The sequence below is a fragment of the Mus musculus genome, chromosome 10 (genome assembly GCF_000001635.26).
Source record: "Mus musculus strain C57BL/6J chromosome 10, GRCm38.p6 C57BL/6J".
Taxonomy (NCBI): domain Eukaryota; kingdom Metazoa; phylum Chordata; class Mammalia; order Rodentia; family Muridae; genus Mus; species Mus musculus.
Genome location: NC_000076.6, coordinates 4,764,798 through 4,787,182, shown reverse-complemented (window position 1 = coordinate 4,787,182; position 22,385 = coordinate 4,764,798). Strand labels below are relative to the sequence as shown.

At 41.0% G+C, this 22,385-nt stretch overlaps 1 protein-coding gene across 12 annotated transcripts in view; it reads right to left on the bottom strand.

The window, feature by feature from the left end:
• Positions 1–22,385, bottom strand: part of Esr1 (estrogen receptor 1 (alpha)) — a 393,645-nt gene that overhangs the window by 218,451 nt on the left and 152,809 nt on the right. For all 12 annotated transcript variants that reach the window (NR_126357.1, NM_001302532.1, NM_007956.5 and 9 more), the window contains one exon: positions 3,210–3,326. Coding sequence is in view for 11 of the 12 variants with exons in the window: in NM_001302532.1 (NP_001289461.1) it covers positions 3,210–3,326 (117 nt within the window). In the remaining variant the exon portion in view is untranslated. The remainder of the gene's footprint in view (positions 1–3,209; positions 3,327–22,385) is intronic.

Here is a 22,385-nt window from a genome sequence, read left to right as displayed (position 1 = left end):
GGGTCATGTGAGGACAGGGGGAGGTGGCAGGGTGCAAGCCAAGGAGAGAGGCACCAGGAGAAACCACAGCTGCTAAACAGACCACAGGCTTCTAGCCTCCAGTACCAGGACAAGACTGGTTTATATAGTTGCGCCAACAGATCTGTGGCGTTTTCTTATAGCCAGGCTGTAAAGTGGTGAATTTTACCCCCAAAAGGAAAACTCGTGTATTGAACCTTAAGCATCCAAAATGCTACTTGGAACAGGTACTTTAAGGGGATAATTAAGATTAAATGAAGCCAGAACTGGAGAGATGGTGAGTTGAAGATTAAGAACACTGACTACCCTTCCAGAGGAGCCCGGATCAATTCCCAGATCCCAAATGGAGGCTCACCACCATCTGCAGCTCCAGTACAGATGATCTGATACCTGTTTCTGAACATGGGCACCAGGCACGCAATTGGTGAAGAGACACATACTCAATCAAAGTACCCACACAGGTTTACTAGATTTACATTTTAAAACTGTTTTTTAAAAGATTGTGTGAAATCAGAAGGGGTAGGCACCTAGCCTGCAGGAACTTTCTTTCTAAGAAAGAGAGAGATGAATGTATATGCAGAGAAAAATGCTATATAAAGATACTTTAGATCTGAAGAGAAACCAAATTTTTTAGCATGTGAACCAGAAACCAAATTTTCTAGCATGTGAACCTTAGACATTCAGCTTCCGGTAACATGAGAAAATTAATTTGGTCATTTAAACCACCCAGGGGGTAGCATTTTCTAGAACATTAATGCAGACACTCATTCTGTTGTCTCACACACACACACACACACACACACACACACACACACACACACATGCGTGCCGACACGACACAGGCTGGCTTAACATATCTTCTGGCATCTATCTGCATTCCTACTTGAAAACAGAAGTCATACATTGTGCCTTTGTAAATTGAAATGGTTTATTAGACCAAAATCAAGGGCACCATATTTATATTTATATAGCCAGGATGGCTCTGTCTGAATACTACTTAGGAACAAAAATAATAGAATAGTTTTTCAGAAGGTGGGGTCAGCATATGAGTGCCGTCACATCTTTCAAAATGCTCTACACATTTACAAAGCCATTCTTGCGTCTTCCAGAGAGTGATCCCTGCTTAAGTTACCTGCAGTGAGCAAAGAAGAAGCTTGGACCCACCGTCCTCATCCTGTTCCTACCTGAACTTTTCGTCATGCATCTGCTACATTCCTGTCACTTGTCAAATCACGGGAGAAGCTTTTTGTGAGTTTAATTAAGCCTGACTAATTTTCCAGTACAAAGAAAGATGAAGAAGTCCTTAAATATTGAATCCATTTATGACTCAAGGCGTCATTTTTAATATGATTGTTCAATTCTTAGAATTAATTACCCTGTGAATTCAAGCTGCCTTTTAAGACAAATCGTCACACCTCACACAAAGCCTAAGTTCAGCATTTCAGCTCTTCTCTAAGAGACCATTCCAAGGGCTGCATCCAAATCATCTTTCGTGGGAAGTCAACTCTACCTTCCTTCATCTTGAGCTCCGTTCCTGGTTTTCCTTCTCCCTCTTTGTCCTGGTATTAATCCGTTAAAGCTTAGCTTTCCTGTGTGTTGGGGACACAGCTAAGTGGGAGCAAAGCTCCTGTGGACAGCCTGAGGACACACATGAAAATGGCTGAGTGTGGATTTGAGCACTTGTAATCCTAATGTGATGACTAAGACTGACTATCAACCTGATAGGGTCTAGAAGGACCAAGGAGACAAATCCGTTGTGCATGTCCTAGAGGGAGTTTCTATACTGGCTTAATTGAGATAGAAAGTCTCACCCTAACACTAGGGTAACACCATTCCATGGGATAAGGTCCTAGACTTCATAAAAGGAAAGAAACAAACTGGCTGTGACTACTCACAGTTCTCTGCCTCCTGACTTTGGCTGCATTGTGGTCAGACACCTCTAGCTTCTGATGCCCTCCCTTTCCTGCTATGATAGAATCTACCCTCCAAGGGTGAGGTGAAAAATCAACCTTTTTCCCTGAAGTGGCTCTTGTCAGTCTATTTTGACACCACAGTGAGACAAAGTATTAATGATAACACCCAACAATGTTGAGATGGAGACAGGCAGAAGCCAGGCTTTACTGTAGTGTGGCCCAGTTGAGAGGATTAAGGCCAGTGAGAGATGCTGTCTTGGAAACAAAACGTTGATGATAATGGAGCAACAACATTTGAGGTTGTTCTCTGACTTCCACATATGTCCATGCCCTCATTACAAGCTTTATTGGCTTCTAGAAGCTTCCCCTCCAGCTTCAGTGTCACCGTGGAGACGTCTGAATGCAGCTAGGACTTGACGTCCATTGTGCGGGTTCCTATTCATTCTCTCTCAGTACAGGGAAGGTTACCCAAGACAAAAATCGGGGTTCCACAGCTCAGATTTCCAACCCAAGGACTCAAGAGAACCGTGTAGATAACCACATCTAGGATTATTTAACAATCCACCAAGAAATTTCTACTCTAGATTCCCATGCACAAAAATCCTGGGAGACTGAATACACAAGGGGCCAAGGGGAGTGCATAGTGCATGCCTGTGCACCCAGCCACCAGCAACCACAAGATAAGGAAGTGTGGCAAATCCTGGGTGCTTGGGGATTTGTTGGGTGTCGCCCAGCAACCGCTTCCAGCATCCCATGAAACACAGGGCTACTGAGGATGGAGCCCACTTGTCTTCTCCAATGCCTTTTGATGGGAATGCTGATTGCCTCCATCGAATGCACTGATAAAGGAGACATGGCAGCTGTTTTGTCCTCCGATACGGAAGTCTCAACTGAGGAAAGTTTATCACCCGATCTCATCTGTGTAGCATTAGCTGTATCAATAGCAACTGCAACACCTTCCCTGAGTGAGACATGGCATAGTCCTCCTTCGACCAGTACCTACCACATGCCTTTGCTGTAAAATGCAATCTTTACCTTGGAAATATAAAACACTAAATAGTGTGTTAGAATTCTTGGGTTTAGTTGCTTCAATTTAAAAAGAAAATGCTATGTATTACGAACACCGCCCTCCCCCCAATAAAAACCCAAGAGTAGTTAAAATTAGAGAGAGATTTACTAAGCCTCTACTTGATACCTAAGAGCCAGCCCTGGGCTACTTCAGCTAGGCAACCCAGCATCCACAGCACAGCCATCCCCAGCTCATGGAGCTTTACTCACCGCCTTTCATCATGCCCACTTCGTAACACTTGCGCAGCCGACAGGCCTGGCAACTCTTCCTCCGGTTCTTGTCAATGGTGCATTGGTTTGTAGCTGGACACATGTAGTCATTGTGTCCTAATGGAAATAAAGAGGATCAAATTAGTATCATTTCAGGAAATATAAGAGGTCAGGCTCTTACCCTTAATTAAGGCCTCACACTATTGCTTTGGTGGTTGTTTGGTCAAAGCCTCTCCCCATCACATGACCTGAGCTGCACAGCCTACAGTGTGTTTCGTTTTGTGGTGCAGGAGATGGAGGCTTGGAATTCTCATGTGCTAGAGAAGCTCCCTGCCGCTGGACAGCACCCCCACTCTGCAGGGAAACGCCATAGGACATGTTCCCACGTCAGGGGAAGCCTCTGTGGCCTTTGCTTTGCTTTGCTTTGCTTTTTCATTTGGTTTGGTCTGAGTTTTATGGGATTTCTCATGTTACACACACACACACACACGTGTACACATATGCACATACATGTATATAAAACTTTATAATTGTTGCACCACTGCTCTAAGACTTCAGAAATGAGTGAATGTATGTCAAGGGATTGGTCCTGTCCTCTAATTATGAATCCTCTCTCCTACCTCGTCTGTTGGCTGTCTTCACCAAATAATTCTCATTGGCCTTGGACACCGGCAAGTCTGTCCCTCCATGTTAACTTCCACAGTATGTCAACGGCCTTTATACCCTTCTGGACTCCTCCGAGATGTCCACACTGGGTTACCTTTCCTTACCTCCCCTGAGTGGCTCAACACAACCCTTGGTTTTACAGTTATCTACCTCTCTCTAGCTGCTCCCATATGAAGTATGTGTAATGCCAAACATTTCACAGGGGAAATCTTCAGTTTGGACTATAGACAAAGGGAATGGCATGTTTTCCATTCTCAAAACAAAGCGAAAACCTATTGCATGTACTAATTGAAGTACATCCTACAGGCCTCTACCCCCTGTTCATAAGGGGCAAGATGCAAGACAGTGAAATGGTTGAACACAGGACCATTTGTCTCTTGGCGGCATAAGAATCAGCCCCAACTAGAACATGTCGGGGCAGGAATTTTAGAAGAAATGCAAGGCTCTATTTTAGATGTATTTTATGAAAGCCACCATGTAAACGAAGATTTTCTTTTATATAAGAGAGACTGGTAAAGCCAGTAAGCTTGACTATGAATTTGAAACTGGTCAGAAACCTCACATTGCCTGAAAAATCCAGGCAAGGAGTGGCATTATGTAGTTCAGCCTGGCCTTGAACTCAGAGATCTGCCTGCAGTAAAGGCTTGTACCACTGTGCCAAAGCACAATAGTCATTTTTAAATTGTCTTTATTAAGAGGGAAGAGTTGCTGAGGAAGGCACAGAACCGGAAACAAGGCTGATTTGGGTTTAAAGTTAGCAAGCTCCAGGAAAATGGTTCATTATTCTGATACCCTAAGGAAATCCTTAGTGGTTTGCCTCTTCTGGTGTTTACAGAGAACACATCAATATATTTTAGCTCAAAAAAAACTAAGTACACATTTAAGCCTCAGAAAAAAATTAATAACTACTTAAACCAAATACTATGTTGACTCACTCTCTCTCCGATAGACAGGTATTTTTCAAGCCAGAAGAGGAGAAAGAATTGCCATGAGTCAGATAACAACTGGAGGCCTCTCCTGTTTGGATTGGCTACCCACTGGAGATGTCTATCTTCATGAAAGCAGGTGAAATCTTGAACTAACATGCCTAATCCATAAAAGTGCATCGGATCTGTGTAACTGACTCCATCCTTTAGCAAAAACGAGAGCAGAGGCACTGGATTATGGTCACAATGCAGGGCTTCTCTGACAACACTCAAAAGAAGTTGAAATGACTAATCAATAAACTGACTAGAAGAAAGATTCTACTAAGTGCATGTTTGCTATCGTCAGTCAAAACAAATCCTCCCTAAGCAAACACCAGCAATGAGTACTTTTAAGTCTTCAACTGATGTTAGATAAAAAGCAACAAAGCTGTCATTTCCCTTAATAAGTCTGTAAATGCCTGATGTTAAAGCAAGTGTTTTCCTCAGCTCCTTTGCAAGCCTTATTTGATCTTCTGAAAATAATGTATGAGAAAACTGTACTGAAGTAGAATTGATTTTTGAGAACCAATTCAATTATGTGAGTGAAATATCCAATAATTTCAACACAGAGATGAGAAGCCATGGCCTTGTGATAACACTGGAGGGAGTATAAAAGGATCCAGCCAAGATGCAATAACCAAGGGGAGGGGTGGGAAGCTAGACCCTGTTTTCTTCCCCACCAAGAATAAGAAGCTCAGCCTGGGAACGGCATCAGTGGCCTAGCAGTTGCCAGCTTATATGAGACCTTGGGCTCCATTATTATCATGAGAAAAAAAAAAAAAAAGGAAATACAAACTCTCCAGAGGATAAGGCTTGGTGGTGTGAAGTGTAGGGTCAGGCCACATATGAGGCCTACAAGCCAAACAACCAGGTAAACCTGGTGAGAAACACACGGATCCTGCCTCACGAGGGCTTTTCCTTCAGGACTTTCCTTTTCTTGACCTTTTCCTTCTCTCTGCTCTCTATCATAGCAACTGTTTTGTTTTTCTCATTATCACTCAGAAAGCCAAGATTTGTTTTGTTATAGAAAATAAACAATGATCCCTATCCAGACACCCAGAAGGAAGATAAACACAGACCTAATTAAAGCAAGCAGTAGCCTGAGAGAAATCGAATACTGTGAACTTATCTTTTTTGACACTTTTCCCCCTCAGGACATTTTGGCAGCTACCTCAGTCCAGATCTCGTTTTGGGGCTTCAGGCCTATCTATGCACCCACATCCATCAAACTGACTGCACTGCGGTTTCTATCTCAAATGTCTCCCACCAGCTCATGGCACTGTTTCCAAAGTGGAGCCCGGCAGGGGAAAGTAGGCCACTGCGGGGTGGGTCTTTGAAAGTCACACCCAAACGGGCTCTGTCTCACTCTGCTTCCCAGTCAGACACCAGGCCCTGCCTCAGACTCATGCCACCACAGAAGGAAGCTTTCTGCCATGGTGCCTTCTTGCAACAACAGACTAAAGTCCTTCAAACCCATGGGCCAAAATAATCATTCCTTTCCTAAGTTATTTCTGTTGGGTAGTTTGTTACAGCAATGGCATAGTAACTAATACAGTAGCCATCTTCACTCACCGGCTATCTGTCTCTTGTCAACTATGCAACATGAAGCCACACACACAGAATCACAGTAGATCACCTCCTTCACTGGACCCTCCCACCACACCTCCACCATATAGGCTCACCTACACAGACACCAAGAGAGGAGATCAAATAATCAACTATTTGATTATTTTTCAAAGCAAAGGCACTTGTTTCAAATAAGTACAAATGTGTGTGAAAGTGACTGAGAGAGAGTGGGGAATATGTTTGTACATGTGTGCATGTATGGATGTGTGTGTGCATGTGTATATGTGTGCATGTGTGTATCTGTGTATGTTTATGCCTATACACGTGTGCCCACGTGTGTGTATGTGTGTATATATATGTGTGTGCAAAAGACAGAGGTAGATGTGGAGTGTCTTCTTTCATTACTCTTTTACTCCATTACTCACACTTTTTTATTTTAAAATTTTATTTGTAAAAGGTTTCATGTGTATAAGATGTTCCTTGATCGAAGAACCCCCACCCCAGAATGCACATTATCCTTTCCCATCCTCCCCCTCCCATCAAATGCCCTCTTCTTTCCAGATCTTCCTATTTTATATCCTTTCATTGTGCATTTAACTGAGGCCTCCTGCAAGCATGTGGCTGAGAGTGGCTTACTTCACCCGGAGCCATGTTCCTGGGAGGAGCGTGACTCAAGGCTACTGCTCAGTTTTCCAGTGCACCACCTGAGGAACTGGATCCTCTGCAAGTCCACCTGGAAAACCAAGCTTACTTTGTATCCTGTCATCACACCTCCATGCTGGCTTTTGCTTGTCTGAATCCACAGATGGGCTTAGGCTTGGCAGCCAATGAGCCACACCTGGATCATCATCCAGCCATATCTGCCACATTGTAGGGCACAGAGCAGAGCTCAGTGAGTATTCACATAGAGGAATCAAGCAAAGACACTAAAGCTCTGGTTAGTCCTCCACTAACCTGTCTGTGCAGCCCAGGTGTCAGGACGGGACAGGTTGGGCCTTTTAAGGGAAATAGTCACTGTGTTGGTCACTTGTTACTGTACTAAAATGCCATAATCAGAAGCAACTTATAGAAGAAAGAGTTTATTTGGACTTACAATTACAGCGTGGGGTGAGGAGGAGGGAGCGAAAGGATAAGAGAAGGGGAAAAGGAATGGGGGATGGAGAAGAGGAAAGGGAGAAAGGGGGAGATGGAGAAGAGAAAGGAGAAGGGGAGGAGGGGGAGAGAAAGGAAGAGAAGGTGAGGAAGAGGGAGGGGAAGAGGGAGGAAGGAGAAAAGAGAAGGAGAGGGGGAGGAAGAGAGGGAGGAGAAAGGGAAGGAGAGGAGGGGGAGAGAAAGGAAGAGAAGGTGAGGAAGAGGGAGGGGAAGAGGGAGGAAGGAGAAAAGAGAAGGAGAGGGGGAGGAAGAGAGGGAGGAGAAAGGGAAGGAGAGAGGAAGGGAGGGGCAGGAAGGATAGGAGAAAGGGGGAGGGGAAGGAAGGAGGGAGAGAAAGGAAGACAGAGGAGGGGGGAGGGAAGAAGGAGAAGAGGGAGGAAGGAGACCCTTTCACAAAGCTCATTTGATCATTCGCTCCATGAAAACCAGCTTCTTCCATTCTGAGCATGATGTTCCAAGTGCTATATAACGCATGGATTGCTTGATTCAATCCCCTGTCGACTTTATGAAAAGGGAATTATATTAATCCACATTTTACTGTTGTAGGATTGTGTAAAGGTTTTCAAGTGGCTCAGAGCCACCCAGCAAAACAGATGGATTTTGAATCAAGGTCTCCCTCCCATTAGAGATTGAACTGACCCATCCCTGCAACCTTCATACACTGAAGGCTCAACTTGTCCAACAAGCTCTTTGTCCAAGAACAGCATCTGTTTCCCTGCTGGCAATTATGGTAGGGTTCTCAGCTTCTGACCAATGAGGGTTCTGAGATCAAGGATGCTTGTGCATTAGAAAGAATAACAGGGAACTAACATAGCCAAGCTGATGTCACTCACTGCCTGTACTTTGAAAATATGCAAGATGTATCAAAACAAACTTATATTGGACATTGGGATAAAAAAATGACATTATTTGGATGAGAGCCACAGGCCAAGTATCTGAATATGATTTACATAGAATCATGGGTACTACCCTGCCTTACATCCTGAAGAAAGTGGGGCAATTCCTGAGTGTACTCCAGCCCATTGAGTGGAGTTTCATTCTAGGAGTTTCACACACATCAATCACTAGTACCAAAGGAAGAAAATGCTATGAGAGAGGCCAGGCAAAACTGAGAACCAGGCTCAAACAGCGCTGCTGGGACCACCAACAAGAGAAAAGGAAGACTGTCAAGGAATGTAACGAGGTGGGAAGATTTCAACAGATTTTTAAGTGAATGTAGGAGTGTGGGAATGACTGACATAAAAAAATGAAGGATTAGAAGAAGTATTCATAATTATGCCCTAGAAGAATTCATATCAAAATAGCTATTAATCATCTTTAAGTAGTAAAGCACAAGAAGCTAAAAAGATGTGAAGGTTTAAACCGATTAGCACATATCTGGGATTAAAGAGGAGGAGGTAAGAAGGAGGAAGTGAAAGGCTCCTGCTTTGCTCCAGGACGCCCTAAAGATTGCCTTCCTGTTAATCAGGAGGAGGATCTGGTTCATGAGGGAGGGCAGGAAGAGGGGGTGTAGAACAGTTCTAAACATGTCGGGAGGGTTCAGTAAGACATCAACCAGCTGTCAAGCAGATAGTTGTCAATGAAATAATATGAAATAAAATCAAGACATGGAATTGGAGGCAAAATACTCAGTAATTCTCCTTTCAGGTGCACACTCAGTGAGTGAAAGACTTGGAGGCTGAGGGATTGCCAAGATCGGATTAGCCTGTGGGCACGTCTGGGGGTGGGGGATTGTTAATTGATATGAGAGCCCAGCCCACTGTGGGCAGCACCATTCCCTGGGCTAAAATGTCCTGAGAAAGCTAGCTAAGCATAAGCCTTTCAGCAAGTCAGCAAGCAGCATTCCTCCCTGGTTTCTGCTTCGAATTACTGCTTGAGTCCCTGCCCTGCCATCTCTTACTGATGCAACCCATTAGATAAAATAAATCCTTTACTGCCCTTAGTTGCTTTTGTTCAGTGTTTTATCACAGCAACTGAGATAAATCTAAAACAATGCCCTAGGCTCTATCATACTTATACATACACATACACACACATATACATATGATTGAAAGCAGGAATACAAACAGATATGTGTATGTGTATGTCCACAGACAAGGCAATGTTACTCATAACAGACAAAAGTCAGAGAAAACTCAGGGTCTACTGACTTAAATAAATACACATAAGGTGGTATATAAATGTAATAGAATTAACATTATGCTTTTAAAAACATTGAAATTCTAATGTATACTATGGCATGGTTGGATCTGGAAAACATAATGCTGAGTGAGAGAAGTCAGACACAAACGATAAAAGTGACCCTGTGTACATGAAGTACCTAAAGTAGTCACACTCACAGAGACACACCATGGTGAAAGAATCCTCAGAGAAGTGAGGGAGTTATTGGTTAAAAGGCACAGTTTCAATCTTCTCATACAATTTTTGCTCATACAACATAAATGAACCTAAATCCTAAATGAACCTAAATCCTAAATGAACCTAAATCCACTTTCAATGGCTGAACTAGTACATTTTTGTTGTGTATGGTTTTTGTAAAACAAACTTGGAGCTGTCCTAAGTATCGATGTGAGAAAGCAGAAAGATGAATCAAGGTTGGATTGATTGATCCTATTCTGATTCAGTTCTATGTGACAATCTCTGTGGCCAAGGACTGACTAACTAGCAGCATACGCCATGGGCTTCTCATAAACTAGCAATGTGCTTGGTGGGTTCAGCTCTGTGTCTCATCTCAATATCACAAACAATGAGCTGGGTTGCTCCAATTACAGAGTCATAACTTGAGACGCCAGGGATCTGACTAACTTGTTCAAGGTCTCTTGGCTGATAGATGGTAGAACCATCATTAAAATGCAGATCTGTCTCATTCGTGGGTCTTTGGGTTTTTCTTTAATTTTTTTTTCTTTTTAGAATACTGCCATGATTGGCTAAGAAGAAAGAACTCAATATTAACTCAGAACACTTAAGCATTAAATTATGCTTATAATAATAATGTAACAGCTAAATAAATCACTTTATCTTTGAAAAGCATTTCAGAATCAGCAATGTAATCATCTCCAGACCAATTCTGAACTCTGTCGTTGCCACCAAACAGGAAAGATAAACCACACGAAAGATTACATTTATCTGTGCGTCAGGACATGTATTTTTTTATTCTAGAAAAACCTCTTCAACATATTCTGTCACAAGTTCCAGATGGAAAGAAAAACTAGAAAGCAAATTTTTGAGGAAATTAAACAAAAACTTTAAGCCCTTTGAAAGAATAACTGTAGCCGTGTGTTTGTAAATAAATTTCCACTCAGATATTAAAATGAATACTTTCTGATTCACAGCCAGTGCAATGAGCCAAACCAAATGAAATAAAATTTGGCTGCCTCAGTGCACACATTCCTAAAAGTCCAGTGAGGACATTCAGTGGGCCCTGATTTGAACTATTTCACAACCACATCTGTACGTAGCAGCATGCACAAAAAGAAAAAAGAGAGAGAGAGAGAGAGAGAGAAAGAAAAAGAAAAAGAAATCCAGGATGCTTAATCATGCATCCCAAATTCTATTTTCACACGAGTTCTTTTTAATTAATTTTACCAGAAGCAACACCCACCTATAAATTGCATTTTGCTTTTATTTTTTAAATGAACCAGAAAGTATTACTAATATCCAATTATATTCCCCAAAGATGTTTTGAAAGAAGGAATTCTAGGAAAGACAACAGCCCTGGAAAGTCTCCTTTTCTTCATAAAAAGTGAAGTCAGAAGAAATTCTCTCTGTCCTTATAAGACCCCAATTGACTGAACATGTTGACGTGATACCTTTGGGTCCAGTCTCTGTAGCCCATCTGCAAAGCCACAGTTGTTTCAAGCACCTGGCACAGAATCAAGCCAACAGCTGCGACAAAGCATGATGGGATCAGTGACCACCACCTCACCACAGTACCCTGGAGACAATGAGTCGCTTTCAACAATGCATCTCCTAGCTCTACACACAAGGAAATGCTAGTGTGCAGTCCAGAATAGGACCTTCTGAAATGGCTCCTCCTGCTCCTATAATATCCAGCACAGGGTTTTGAACACCCTGAGAACATGGTGCCTTGCCCCAAGACCAGATTTTAGAAGGTCTGAAGGACTGGGTAGGGGGATGAACAAAGAAAAAGATGAGTGTTAGATAAGATTGAAACAAAGGAGGAGATGGTGTAACCATCGGGGTGACTAATTCAAAGGCAGGCAGCATTCCCCAAATGTCCTGGCCTTCCTTCTTTGTACTTTTTGCTTCCAGAAAGTTCTCCAAGCTTTCTTACCACATCAACTCCTTTAAAGATAAAACCCTGATGGCCAGAACTGGTAGAAAGAATTTCAAAGTATTCTCTTCCTGAGAGAGAAGGAAGAGAAAATGTTCTTGCAATCTAAGAGACAGGATAAAACCCAGAGACCCTGAGCAGGTTCTGCCACGTGGTCTGGTTCCACACAGTCAAAGATAAGCTTGTGCTCCAGCTCAGGGTCATTTTAATGCTTTAGGGAGAGAGGAAAAGATTGTTGGCTGAGATCAGATTAGTGCAGAGTATGGAGATATGGAGGTCCTTCAAACTGCTGGGACCCTTTAAAAAAAATGGATTCCTGATTTACTAAGTGCTAACTAAGAATTTCACCGATCTTTGAGAGTCTCGCCGAAATTCTATTGTAGGCACAACTCTGCATAGACATTCCAATGAAAAGGAAGGACAGGAAAGTCGGGCATTTAAGATTCCACAAATAGGGACTTCTTTAGCACATCTGTAGCAATGGTGCAGGCATTACTGATTTTCTTCACTTGACTGCGACCTCTTCAAAAATAAGGAGACCGGCTAATCTACTTTTTCAACCTCAACAATTGTGTCTGACTATTGGAGTAAATCAATTTGTCCATTTTTCTTTCTTTAACACTTAGCACAATAGCCTCAAGATTACCCCATGCTCTTGTGGATGGAAAAAAACCCCTCCTTTTTAATAAATAATACTTCAATTCTACAAGTAATTTCAAGAGAGTAAAGAAGAAAAAGAAATAACAGGTGTGGTCAACACGTGCAAAGTTTTTGTTCATCTTGTGGCCACTGGAGAGTTAAAGGATGCATAAAGAAACATGGGTTGATTGGCCTGTGAATTTCAGCCAGGGTGGTGTGCAGAGTCCTCAAGCCTAGAGACAATTTCTGTGAGGTATGTCGTGGTGGCCCAGAAGCCTGGTAAAGAGTAAACGTGATGGTCACCCAGGAAACACAGGCTTGTCGTTGGAACATACCCTCCTGGGCATCCAGACCACCCAAGAAGACTTTTTGAGACTGACAAAAAGTTCATTCTTCATCAAACACCATGTTGTGCTGCTTAACCTTTGCCCTCTATATTTGTTTGATGCGCTTTTTTAACTGATCAGCAAAGAGGCAGTGAACATTTCTCTTTCGGAACAATGCTAGGCCAGCATCAGTAGCTTCCATTTCTTTTCCGGTTCTTTGTCCTCATCCCTCTGCTCTGCCCCCCATGGGCTAAGCAATGAACTTCACCATCAGAACCTTATTAAGCAAGAAGAAGCCACCCACAGAATAGGAGAAAGTGTGGGCTCTTCAGATACTGAAATGCAGGTGGAGCATCTAAGCTGCCCAGGTCCAGTGGGTCACAAAGCCCTCCACTGGGGACAGTATTCACTTACTGCCCTTCCAAGCCTGCCAGTTTGCCCGGTGCTTTAAGATGACCCAGTGCCCATCTTTTGGTTTGTTTGTTTTTTTTTAATCTCCTCACTGTAGAACATAAAGAATCCTTCACTTTTGCCCTACACTGGGCAAGAAGGCACAATGGAGCATCCTAGACTCAGCTCATTACCTGGTAACAGCTTCATTTCCCCTGAGCAATCAGAATAGTTACAAACAACTATGTCCACTTCTGCTGCTCATTAGCCTATGGGCACAAAGAGTCAGCTAAAGCCTAGTGGTCCTCTTCACTTGTAACATCCCTTTTAGAAATATCCTATCCCTGTGGGAAGCAATAAATCCCTATGCTAAACATCAGGTTCTGTAGTCAAACTAATTGGTTTCTATATTGACTTTCTTTCTCCTATACCTTAGTTTCCTCATCTGTAAAATAAGGATAAATCAGAGTGCTGATTTACCATAAATTTGGGGAGAGTTAAATGAGATGATGAATAACATACAGCCTTGGGCAGGACAAGTACCCATTGAATGCTCACAAACATTATGATTATTAGGCACTAAATCTCCAGACCACCACTGCTCAACTTTTTTAGAACAGTATTTGGAAGAAAACACCCTCAAAGAAGTCTATTATAACCTATCATTTCTTAGTAATAAAACAGTGGTTTTGCCCTTAAGTAATTGTCTTTGGATCATATATCTTGTAAGGTTGTATTTTGTATAAATGGCACTGAAACTCTTTATCCTGGCAAAGACAAAAAACAAAAATCAAAAAAACAAACAAACAAAACAAACAAACAAAAAACCTACCACAATCAGCCAATCAGATAATGCTACTTTCAGAGCTGGAAATTCTACTAGTGCCTAACAAAACCAGCCAGTCTCAAAATATTCAAAATCTGTATCCAAATACCTTTTAAATAGCCAAGAATTATGGCATACTTGTATAAACTGTCTGAGACATACAGTTGACTCCCTCAAAACAACCTAACACGAACTAATAGTTTGCATCTGGCCTTAGAATGAAAATAATTGTTTGAAACCAGAAATGATAAAACTGCCAGGAAAAGAAAAAAAAAACAAAAAACAAAACAAACAAACAAAAAACAAAAAAAAACATAGGCAATAGCATTCAAAATACAGGTGTGGGAAAAGGCCTAGGAAGTGAGACTAACAACAAAGGGGACCTCATAAAATGAAGTCTTTGGCACAGCTAAAATTGAATAAAGAGGAGGCTCACAAGGCAAGACAGAGGATTTGCCATCTAGATTTCTAACAGAGGATTACTGTCCAGAATATATAAAGAACTAACAAAAAAAATCCAGACAATAAATTGCACACTTAATAATGAGTATGGACCTAAACAGATAATTCTCACTAAAAAAATAAGTAAAAATGGCTATAAAGTACCCCCAAAATACTCATCAACCTTAGAAATTAGAGAAATACAGATTTAAACAACCCTGGGATGTAATCTTATCCTTGTCAGAAAGGCTAAAATCAACAAACCAGCCAATGACAAATGCTACAGGAGGTGTAGGGAAAAGGGAATCCTCGTTCATTGTCACAAACTGGTTGCAACCTCTCTGGAAGCCAGTACGTGCAACCCTCAAAACCCCAAACATAAGTCTACCATGTGATCGAGTTATGTTACTCTCTGACAGATGCCCAAAGGACTCAATATCCACAGGACTCAACAGCCAGAGGACCCTTAGACTACAGGTACCTGCTCAGCCTTGTTCCTCTTCACTCCATTCACAGGAAAACTAGGAAATCAAAACAACCTAAGTATTTTCCAACTGATGAATGGATAACAAAGATGTGATATATAAATGATATAGAAAACTATTCTGCTCTAAAGAGAAAAATGAATCTTGCAGGTAAGTGGACTTAAATAGAAAATATTCTACTGTGTGCTAGCACAGATGCAGAAAGACAAACACCACCTGTTCTTACTCATCTTCAGCTCTCATTGTCAAGCTCTGAATCTTAAGATGGGAGGAAGGAAGGTGCAGTGACCACAGAAATCAGGAGTTGGTTCTCGCCTTCACTTTGGAACTCAAGACAGTGGGGTTTGACCACAAGCCTGTCTGCCTACTTAGCTATCCTCTAATGTATCATAGTTGAAATGCTTCAAGCATCAGCTTCAGGGTTCTTTAGGCTTCCTAACTTGACACCCCAGAAATATCTCTAGCATATCATTAATCCTATGTCTCCCGGAAATTTGATATAACTTCTGTCCCCTAAGCACTATGTCCCTCCTTCAGAAACACCAATTTCAGTTCTGCAAGAAGAGGGCCTGGCCACACAGCACCTTCGTTGTATCCCATTACCCCTTTCTGGACTCCCATGGTCCATCAGTTTTCTGTATCTTGCTTTGTTTATCTCAGTGATACACACACACACACACACACACACACACACACACACACACACACACAACACACTGCACCAGAGGCAAGGTAAACACAAGAGCAAAGAAACTAACTAGTAGAATTGCTATTACCATTATTCTTTTTAAATATCTCCTTTGAAAAGATCTTATACTTTGTTTAACAAAGTCTGAATGGCCTCAGAAACTGCACTTAAGTGGGAGAGGCCTAGCACTATGAAAATCATGTAGAAAATTGAATATCTCTAAAAGAAAGTCACAAAGACCATCCCAAAACTTGTGTTACTACAACAGAATACTTTATTTCTGCTTTTAGGCGGGGGGGGGGGGGGGAGGAGGAGAGGGGAAAGAGGGGAGAGGGAGAAGGAGAGGGAGAGGGAACAGGCCATTTTAAAGGCACATTATTATAAAGAAGGTACCTTTCTATATCTCTAGGTACCCTAGCATGACCAGAAGTCACCACTCCTGAGCTCACTCCATGGAGCTTCAGGTGTAACCCCAGAAGATCAGCTGAGGGGAACTGACCCAAGAGAACCTTGAATATAACTAGATTTATTTTCAGTAGAGAAGGAGGAGGAGAGGGAGGAGGAAGAGGAGGAGAGGGGGAGGGGGAGATGGAGGAGGAAGAGGAGGAGGAGGGAGAGGGGGTGGAGGATGAGAGGGGGAGGGGGAGAGGGAGGAAGAGGAGGCAAATAAGAGGAGAATGACCAGGAGGAGAATTCTACAAAGGATTTTTGCATCAGCTGATCCGTTAAAGTCAATGTAGATAGCTCTTTGCTTTCCACTTTTTGAGATACTCAAGGTAACTTTCACACTCTTTTACCAACTGCTTTTAGAACAAAAGTTCTATCATTCCCCAATGAAGACGTTAAGGTGGAAGAGTCACAGCATTTATTCCTAAGCTGCTTTGGTAACATTGATGTGGAGTCAGAGAAAAGGGTAAGGAGGGGTGGCTCTTGTCTCTGGGCCAATGAACACATAGATCTACTTCCTGCGCACCTTCTAATATTCGCAGAGGTCGGGGCAAGCGGGTATGTGACAGAAATCACTCTGTTAACAGTCCAGTTACCTTGCTGACAGCTGGCTCTTCCATCCCAATTGGGAATACAGAGTTAGAATCAATATCACAATTTGGGAAATTGACAAAATGACACATGGTTGGCCACTACTGCAGCTTTAACTACTGAGACTCCTGGTGGGTTTATTAACACAAGGGCCTTCGTCTCCTCCACTAGGATTTTTCACTATCCCAGAGTAAGAATAGTTCCCTGGAGCTAGCTACATAATACAATATATATAATACTAATACTCAATACAGTTCCACTTTGACTAACAACTAATGAAATGAACGTTGCATTTGAGTGCGGCCTTATCATCTTGCAAACAAAATAAGAAACTTTCAAAGTATAAAATGGAGACTTCTGGGATACACAGTGAGAAAACAGCATTCAGTGTGCTGGAATTAAATCACCTGATCAATTGCAGACCACACCTGAAATCAGTGTTTTATTGTGTGAGGAATGGATGCCTATGAAGAAAATAACAATGCTGACAAATAAAAATCAAAGGTTATCAATGATCCTGTAATTCATATGTAGTTGCTACTTATATGTTAAAGGACACATTTCCAAATATCACACATACTTTAGATAAATAGGTAGATAGGTGTAGAGGGATGAGTACATGATGAGTACATGAATAGATGATAGATAGATAGATAGATAGATAGATAGATAGATAGATAGATAGACAGACAATAGAGAGATAGCTAGAAAGATGATAGATAGATAGATAGATAGATAGATAGATAGATAGATAGATAGACAGATGATAGACAGAGATGATTGAGAGACAGAAAGATAAAGATATAGATGAAAGATAGAGATAGGAGATAGATAGATGGATAGATGATAAACAAATATAGATTAATAGATTGACAGATGAGATAGGAGATGATTGATAGATAGATAGATAGATAGATAGATAGATAGATAGATAGATAGATAGATAGATAGGTTGATAGATTGATAGATTGATAGATAAACAGAAATATATGTAGATGTGAAGATAGGAAATATGCATATATGAATACATATATGATAAATGTACCAATATATGCACTAGTATATACACATACACATAAAAGGAACTAGTTGGCCTGAGCATCTGAGGGAGACATCTTGGATCCTGGACTCCACCGAGACTACTCTGCACAGAGGATAGGTGTCTGCCCGGCACGGGAGGGCTTTGCCTGAGCATCTGCGGGAGACATCTTAGCTCCCAGACTCTACTGAGACTAGACTGCACAGGTGAGAGTGTGGACTACAGAAGCTAACAGCTTCTGGGACGGGTCCTGTTTCCGTCCTTCATCTTCTGCCAGGAGGCAAGTCTGAACGCCAGATATCTGTACACCTTCCCTGAAAGAGAAAAGCTTGCCTGAAGAGTGTGTTCTGACTACTGAAACCCAGGACAGAGCTAGTCTCCCAGGTCTGCTAGTAGAGAATAACAGAATCAGGAGAGGAACAAGCTCTAACCAGAGACAACAATAAAAACTGACGCCAGAGTTTACCAGATGGTGAAAGGCAGATGTAAGAATCTTACTAACAAAAATCAAGACCCATCAGAACCCATTACTCCCACCTAAGCCAGTCCAGGGCACCCCAACACACCCAAAAATCTAGACCCGGATTTAAAGGCATATCTCATGATGATGGTAGAAGACATCAAGAAGGTCTTTGATAACTGACATAAAGAAATACAGGAGAACACTGCTAAAGAGTTGCAAATCCTTATAGAAAAACAAGAAAGTACATCCAAACAGATGATGGAAATGAACAAAACCATACTAGACATAAAAAGGGAAGTAGACACAATAAAGAAAACCCAAAGTGAGGCAACGCTGGAGATAGAAACCCTAAGAAAGAAATCTGGAACTATAGATTCGAGCATCAGCAAAAGAATACAAGAGATGGAAGAGAGAATCTCAGGTGCAGAAGATTCCATAGAGAACATTGGCACAACAATCAAAGACAATGGAAAATGCAGAAAGATCCTAACTCAAAACATCCAGGAAATTCAGGACACAATGAGAAGACCAAAACTACGGATAATAGGAGTAGATGAGAAGGAAGATTTTCAACTCAAAGGGTCAGCAAATATCTTCAACAAAATTATAGAAGAAAACTTCCCAAACCTAAAGAAAGAGATGCCCATGAACATACAAGAAGCCTACAGAGCTCCAAATAGACTGGACCAGAAAAGAAATTCCTCCCGACACATAATAATCAGAACAACAAATGCATTAAATAAAGATAGAATATTAAAAGCAATAAGGGGAAAAGGTCAAGTAACATATAAAGGCAAGCCTATCAGAATTACACCAGATTTTTCACCAGAGACTATGAAAGCCAGACGATCCTGGACAGATGTTAAACAGACACTAAAAGAACACAAATTCCAGCCCAGGCTACTATACCCAGCCAAACTGTCAATTACTATAGATGGAGAAACCAAAGTATTCCACGACCAAACCAAATTCACACATTATCTTTCCATGAATCCAGCCCTAAAAAGGATAATTACAGAAAAAAAAAAAAACAATACAAGGATGGAAACCACATACTAGAAAAAACAAGAAAGTATCCTTCAATTAGCCTAAAAGAGGACAGCCACAAGAATAGAATGCCAACGTTAACAACAAAAATAATAGGAAGCAACGATTACTTTTCCTTAATATCTCTTAATATCAATGGACTCAAATCTCCAATAAAAAGACATAGACTAACAGACTGGCTACACAAATAGGACCCAATATTTTGCTGCTTACAGGAAACCCATCTCAGGGAAAAAGACAGACACTACCTCAGAATGAAAGGCTGGAAAACAATTTTCCAAGCAAATGGTATGAAGAAACAAGCTGGAGTAGCAATTCTAATATCTAATAAAATCGACTCCCAAACCAAAGTCATCAAAAAAGTCAAGGAAGGGCATTTCATACTCATCAAAGGTAAAATCTTCCAAGAGGAACTCTCAATTCTGAATATCTATACTCCAAATACAAGGGCAGCCACATTCATTAAAGAATCTTTAGTAAAGCTCAAAGCACACATTGCACCTCGCACAATAATAGTGGGAGACTTCAACACACCACTTTCACCAATGGACAGATCATGGAAACAGAAACTAAAGAGGGACACAGTGAAACTAACAGAGGTTATAAAACAAATGGATCTAACAGATATCTACAGAACATTTTATCCTAAAACAAAAGGATATACCTTCTTCTCAGCACTCATGGTACCTTCCCCAAAACTGACCACATAATTGGTCACAAAACAAGCCTCAACAGATACAAAAATATTGAAATTGCCCTGTGCATCCTATCGGATCACCATGAATTAAGGCTGATCTTCAATAACAAAATAAATAATAGAATGCCAACATTCACGTGGAAACTGAAAAAAAAAAAAAACACTCTTCTCAATGATACCTTGGTCAAGGAAGGAATAAAGAAATAAATTAAGGACTTTTTAGAGTTTAATGAAAATGAAGCCACAACATACCCAAACATATGGGACACAATGAAAGCATTTCTAAAAGGAAAACTCATAGCTCTGAGTGCCTCCAAAAAGAAACTAGAGAGAGCACACATTAGCAGCTTGACAACACAGCTAAAAGCTGTAGAACAAAAGGAAGCAAATTCACCCAAGAGGAGTAGACTGCAGGAAATAATCAAACTCAGAGGCAAAATCAACCAAGTGGAAACAAGAATCAACAAAACGAGGAGCTGGTTCTTTGAGAAAATCAACAAGATAGATAAACCCTTAGCCAGACACACTAAAGGGCACAGGGACAGCATCCTAATTACAAAATCAGAAATGAGAAGAGAGACATAACAACAGATCCTGAAGAAATCCAAAACACCACCAGATCCTTCTACAAAAGGCTATACTCAAGAAAACTGGAGAACCTGGATGAAATGGAAAAATTTCTAGACAGATACCAGGTACCAAAGTTAAACCAAGATAAGGTTAATGATCTAAACAGTCCTATATCCCCTAAAGAAATAGAATCAGTCATTAATAATCTCCAAAACAAAAAAGCCCAGGACCAGATGGGTTTAGTGCAGAGTTCTATCAGACCTTCAAAGAAGATCAAATCCCAGTTCTTCACAAACTATTCCACAAACTAGAAGCAGAAGGTACTCTACCCAACTCATTCTATGAAGCCACAATTAATCTGATACCTAAACCACAAAACGACCTAACAAAGATAGAGAACTTCAGACCAATTTTCCTTATGAATATCGATGCAAAAAATCCTCAATAAAGTTCTTGCTAACTGAATCCAAGAACACATCAAAACAATCATACATCCTGACCAAGTAGGTTTCATCCCAGGGATGCAGAGATGGTTCAATATATGGAAATCCATCAACGTAATCCATTATATAAACAAACTCAAAGACAAAAACCACATGATCATCTCATTAGATGCTGAGAAAGCATTTGACAAAATCCAACACCCATTCATGATAAAAGTCTTGGAAAGACCAGGAATTCAAGGCCCATACCTAAACATGATAAAAGCAATCTACAGCAAACCAATAGCCAACATCAAAGTAAATGGTGAGAAGCTGGAAGCAATCCCACTAAAATCAGGGACTAGACAAGGCTGTCCACTCTCTCCCTACCTATTCAACATTGTACTTGAAGTCCTAGCCAGAGCAATTAGACAACAAAAGGAGATCAAGGGGATACAAATTGGAAAGGAAGAAGTCAAAATATCACTTTTTGCAGATGATATGATAGTATATATAAGTGACCCTAAAAATTCCCCCAGAGAACTCCTAAGCCTGATAAACAGCTTCAATGAAGTAGCTGGATATAAAATTAACTCAAACAAGTCAATGGCATTTCTCTACACAAAGGATAAACAGGCTGAGAAGAAATTAGGGAAACAACACCCTTCTCAATAGTCACAAATAATATGAAATACCTTGGCGTGACTCTAACTAAGGAAGTGAAAGATCTGTATGATAAGAACTTCAAGTCTCTGAAGAAGAAATTAAAGAAGATCTCAGAAGATGGAAAGATCTCCCGTGCTCGTGGATTGGCATCAACATTGTAAAACTGGATATCTTGCCAAAAGCAATCTACAGATTCGATTCAATCCCCATCAAAATTCCAACTCAATTCTTCAAAGAATTAGAAAGAGCAATCTGCAAATTCATCTGGAATAACAAAAAACCTAGGATAACAAAAACTCTTCTCAAGGATAAAAGAACCTCTGTGGAATCACCATGCCTGACCTAAAGCTGTACTACAGAGCATTTGTGATAAAAAAAAAAAAACAAAAAAAAAAAAAAAACAAAAAAAAAAACTGCATGGTACTGGTATAGAGACAGACAAGTAGAACAATGGAACAGAATTGAAGACCCAGATATGAACCCACACACCTATGGTCACTTGATCTTTGACAAGGGAGCTAAAAAAATCCAGTGGAAGAAAGACAGCATTTTCAACAAATGGTGCTGGCATAATTGGCAGTTATCATGTAGAAGAATGTGAATTGATCCATTCCTATCTCCTTGTACTAAGGGCAAATCTAAGTGGATTAAGGAACTCCACATAAAACCAGAGACACTGAAACTTATAGAGGAAAAAGTAGGAAATAGCCTCGAAGATATGGGTACAGGGGGAAAGTTCCTGAATAGAACAGCAATGGCTTGTGTAGTAAGATCGAGAATCAATAAATGGGACCTC